The sequence below is a fragment of the Myotis daubentonii genome, chromosome 2 (genome assembly GCF_963259705.1).
Source record: "Myotis daubentonii chromosome 2, mMyoDau2.1, whole genome shotgun sequence".
NCBI classification, from domain to species: domain Eukaryota; kingdom Metazoa; phylum Chordata; class Mammalia; order Chiroptera; family Vespertilionidae; genus Myotis; species Myotis daubentonii.
This window is the reverse complement of record NC_081841.1, coordinates 67,680,462-67,685,449: the sequence shown is the minus strand read 5'-3', so window position 1 is coordinate 67,685,449 and position 4,988 is coordinate 67,680,462. Positions and strand designations below refer to the sequence as shown.

Sequence of the window (4,988 nt, the reverse complement as noted above, 5' to 3'; positions counted from 1 at the left end):
TAAGATACCTGGCAGATTTGAGGGCCCATATGAGATTTGTGGTAATGAATTTAAATGTATTTTCATTCATTTCAGACAGGGGGAGAGGGAGAGAAACATCAACGATGAGATAGAATCATTCATTGGCTGCCTGCTGCATGCCCCCTACTGTGGATCAAGCCTGTAACCCAAGCATGAGCCCTGACAAGGAATTGAACCCTGACCTCCTGGCTCATGAGTTGATGCTTAATCACTGAGCCACACTGGCCAGGTGTGGTTATGAAATTAAAGTGAGATCTGTCAGCATGCCTGTGGGTTGTCTTTCATTCCCCAGCAATATAACCTGTTTGGGTACAGGTGAGGTATAAGGAAACGTTAAGAGGACTAAGTCATTTCTTTTCACACTAGAGAAAGACAAGGTATAAGTCCTTTAATGAAAATGTTTATTTTTTTAACAACATGGTAAGTTCACACTTGTGGTTAATTAGCAATTATTTCAATACTTTCAAACTCATTTGCCTCCAGTTTTAGTCATAATGCAGGAATCTAAGCTTTTAAAATTAAGAAACAGCAACAGCTAATCTAATCCATCTTGATATACCATCATGATCAGCAAGATGCACAGAAAAGTTCTTTAAAGGGCTAAAGTAGATTGATATATAAATTGTGAGTTCATTTCTAAAGCTGTATAAAAGTAACATTTCTAAGAAAGCATTTAAACCAAAGATCACTCTTAATAAAAACAATATTCTTAATCTAGGCCGTCTCCATTTTCAGCTATTTGGCATTCTGTTCTTTTGTAAATTTGATATTGCCCAACAAAGAATGGTTATCTTTTACTGTTTTGGGAGACGAATGAACAGATGAACACATCAAATGCCTACACAGCTGAGAGTTTGCCTAAGGTCAATGTGTTTTAAGATAGTCTTTTGTTACATATATATCAAACATTGAGGAATACTGGTGTCATTCAAGATGAAGTCTTTGATTAAGAACTGAATGTACTGGAGACGTATTTGGTAATCAAGATTTAGGTAAATTTTCACCAGCAGTAGCTCTATCAGCACACTGAAACATGTTCTAGACTTACTACCCAATAATTAACATATTAGACAACATTAACCTCTTAGAAGACCATATTTTGCTCCTGCTTCTGTAAAGACATTATTTATTTGAAAAAAAAATGTGACCTTTTACTCAACTGCTACTCCCTGAATAGAAAAACAAGACAAAAGGAGCTGAAGAAGGAAAGCTGTCCAGTTACAGTCTACAGCCCTGGATATACTGAGTGAGATCTTGGTTTTGACAGCGATTTTTCCAGGCTACCCTGTAGGGAAAGGTGAAACAAATGGTGATAAAGTTAAAGCATATCTTCACTGTGATAGGCATACATCAAATCCTTTGTGAGGACAAACTATTTTAACACTATTTGAAATACAGGCTTTTGATAGATCCAGGTATTGCTATTTATTAAATGGAGATATGTACAACCAGTACTTCACTTCTCCCCAAAGCCCTGGCTACACCATAGTATGCTGACCACGAGAGTCACGTGCATTTCCTAACAGCGACTGCAAAGTGCATTCTACATTTACCTCCTTCCAAACATTTCAAAATAGGACAAGGAACTGGTAGAGTGTGGAAAATCTTAGAAATTCTAGAAATCCCCTCAAATTAATGGAGGAGTAAGACAAAAAGATTCTGAACCCGTTAAAATGTTAAAATAGATTGCTTCTAAGTGATACTTTGTTTAGCATACACCTAAAGCTGCAACTTTCAGTTCTCAGGAGCATATGGTGGTCCTTGAAAATCTTCTCTCACCTCTCTACTAACACAGGGCAAAAAAACCTTTCCCCTTTAAGCTTACACATACCATGCCCTGATGCCTTGTGGATCCCTGACAACCCTCTTGGCACAGGTTACAGCTTGAGTGATGTCATCTTGAAGCAAAACTGAAAAACAGGTGGTGAGGAATGAAGACAATTTTCACAGAAATTTCATTTTACGTTTAGGTTTAGCCCATTTTATTCTCTTAGGCTAAGGAATGGACACTACAATTCTTTTCCACAAGTTATGCATCTGTGAATGTTGGGAGGAAACTCAGATACCAAAGTCATTGGAAGTTCTGGAATTATCAACTACTGTGATGGATAGATAGTTCTCTTTGTAATAGGAACTATTAGAAGAAAAGGAGGACCAACCTAGTAATTTTCAATCAGCAATTCTACTACTAGAAATTTCTCCTAAAGAAATAAGAGCCCTGGCCAGTTTTTCTCAGTGGTTAGAGCACTGGCCCACAGATCTGAAGGGTCGAGGGTTGGATTCACAGTCAAGGGTTGCAGGCTCCATCCATGGCTCCAGTCTGGGCACATGTGGGAGGCAACCAATCAATGTGTCTCTCTCTCATTGATGTTTCTCTCTCTCTCTCTCTTCTCCCCTCTATCTAAAAAAAAAAAAAAATGGAAAAAAGATCCATTTTTCCCAAAAATAAAATAAAAGAATAAAAATAAAACAAAAAATTAATAAAAATAAAATCAAGATAGGTATTTGTTAACATATAAATAATTTTGTGTGATAAAGAACAAATTGTAAAGGAGTACATATAGTACAATTTCATTTTTGTTAAAACACACATTGTGCCTGGCCGGTGTGCTCAGTGGTTGAGCATCAACCCATGAACCAGGAGATCACTGTTGGATTCCTAGTCAGGGTACATGCCCAGGTTGTGGGCTTAATCCCCAGTAGGGGGCGTGCAGAAGGCAGCCAATCCATGTTTCTCACATGGATGTTTCTCCCTCTCCCTTCCTCTCTCTCCAAAATCAGTAATAATAATAATAATAATAAATTACCATAAAGAACACCACACATTATTTACATGTTTATTTGTAGGTATATTTGTATATGACCTAGCTTTTATTCACATATAAGATTGATATATATTCTAGAATAATATACACCAAAAGTTACTGGTAGTCATAAATCTCTTGGTAGATTTTTTACTCAGTGACCACACAGATTATTATATAATGCAAAATATTTTTAAAATAAATTAACTGGATATAAAAGAATATTCTAAGAATATTTTTTCTATTTGAATTTTAACATTTAGAAGTTTAACGATATCAATTTTATAATACTTCTCCAATATTTTCATTTTTATGAATTGATTTTATCTCATTTTTTAAAGTCAGAGTCACCTCTCTTTTTTTAATCCTCACCTGAGGATATGTGGGTTTTTTTTTAATTTTAGAGAAACAAGGAGAGAGAGAGAGAGAGAGAGAGAAACATTAATTGGTTGCCTCCCATACGCACCCCAACTAGAGATTGAACCCGCAACCTAGGTATGTGCCCTGATGGGGACTTGAACCCGAAACCTTTTGTTGTACGGGATGATGCTCCAACCAACTGAGCCACCCAGCTAGGGCGAGACGGTGTTCTTCTAGGTCCCTGTTGAATTTTCAAAACCTTTTCATTTGTATTGAATCTCTATTCTTCTAAGCATAAGCAGATGGGTCCTGTGCCATCACTTAAATGTTATTTTCTCTTACCGTTGCAGTTTATACCACAGCCGTTAAATGTATTTGGGGTTTTGCCATCATTACACCACAAACGACTATTGATCTGGAATATCCCATAATCAGTGCTCTTCTTCTTATGATTGTAGTTTGTAGCTCGTGTGTTGTAACTACTTTCCCATTTGGCCAAACACATCCCTGAAAATAACATATTTTTAGTAATAAATAGCAATACCATATGACACATACTGCATACCATAATCAGTTCTATATAGCTAATTTTATTTTACTAATGACTTACTTTATAAGTATAAAGATGTAGAAGAGGAAAGACTATTTCATAGTCCATCCATCCATATATCAATTAAACCATTCATTCATTCAAAAATAGTTATTAAGAGGAAGTGTTCGAATTCAACCTAAACATACATTGATAACATTGACAAAAATGGGCTAAAATACAAAGTAACTTTTAGACAGGCACATCTAGGATTGCATAGAAGAAAATGAAAACAGTTAATCAATTAGAGCGAGAAAGAATAATACGATGGCATTTCATGCTGCATTTCAGCGATCCTGACATAAACAGTGATTGAGGGGGCAAAGGTTCCTACTGCCCATGTATTGAGATTTCAACATAAATAAAAACACAAAACTTTGCTATGAAAAGCCTCATGTCATGCAGGGGAATTAAAAAAGAGAAAAACACTGAATTATTCTAGGCTCACAGAGCCCCGGTTCCACACGGAAAAGAGCTGGAGTCAAGCACATGCTCAAATGTACCAGTCAGCCTGCATGTGCCACTGAGTCTGTGGCAAGGGGCAGCTTGGTAGCACTCGGAGAGTACAACGGGTGGTGGTTTGCTTAGAATGGTGCACAATTTTGCACTCCCGGGCCCTCATTCCTTCCTCTGGCATTTCTGTTTATAAAGGAACAAGTTGATATAATTTTTTAACCATTTTAAGTATAAAAATCCTCAAATAACTTTTTTTAAAGAAGTCCATTCACGCAAAGGCCCTTTCTCAGTATTCATCCTCTATTAGTATCTGTTGCACACCTGGCTGGCTATTTGGAAGTAGGGAGAGCTAACTTACAGTCTGCCAGGCTCACTCCCCAGTAGCCATCCATTCCAAGTCTTTTCAAGGTTCTGGCCAGCTCACACCTCTCATAGACCTTGGCCTGGACAGCGACAGAGAGGAGGAGAAGCCCCAGAGTCAGGAGAGCCTTCATGTTGACTGCGAAGCCAGACCGCTCAGCTGGCCAGGGGAGGCTGGCCCCAGTATTTAAGCTCTTTTAACTTCCTTCTTCTCCTAGTGGTTTGGAGGCTCCACCCTTTGAGCTATGTGGAAAACAGGAACCATTTTTTGGTTCTCTGACTTTAAAAGGTTAAAAGAATTAATCCACAGGAAATTGATGAAATGACAATGTTTATTTATTTATTTATTTTTAATATATTTTATTGATTTTTTTACAGAGAGGAAGGGAGAGGGATAG

The 4,988-nt window shown here is 37.3% G+C and overlaps 1 protein-coding gene across 1 annotated transcript; it reads right to left on the bottom strand.

The window, feature by feature from the left end:
- Nucleotides 1–405: 405 nt before the first annotated feature.
- On the bottom strand, nucleotides 406–4,768 carry LOC132227915 (lysozyme C-like). The gene is made up of 4 exons (XM_059683580.1): nucleotides 4,589–4,768; nucleotides 3,528–3,692; nucleotides 1,853–1,931; nucleotides 406–1,306 (listed from the first exon to the last, which is right to left on the bottom strand). Exons 1-4 carry the CDS (start codon nucleotides 4,722–4,724, stop codon nucleotides 1,240–1,242), a joined length of 447 nt encoding a protein of 148 aa, XP_059539563.1. The 5' UTR covers nucleotides 4,725–4,768; the 3' UTR covers nucleotides 406–1,239.
- Between the last annotated feature and the right edge of the window lie 220 nt (nucleotides 4,769–4,988).

What these genes read in the sequence shown, in the direction of transcription:
- LOC132227915 (XM_059683580.1), bottom strand. Translation starts at nt 4,724, where the DNA reads ATGAAGGCTCTCCTGACTCTGGGGCTTCTCCTCCTCTCTGTCGCTGTC. An exon ending in GGGAGTGAGCCTGGCAGACT is followed by an intron (nt 3,693 to 4,588) that starts GTAAGTTAGCTC and finishes TGTTATTTTCAG; the next exon opens with GGATGTGTTTGGCCAAATGG. An exon ending in CTGTGGTATAAACTGCAACG is followed by an intron (nt 1,932 to 3,527) that starts GTAAGAGAAAAT and finishes CCTGTTTTTCAG; the next exon opens with TTTTGCTTCAAGATGACATC.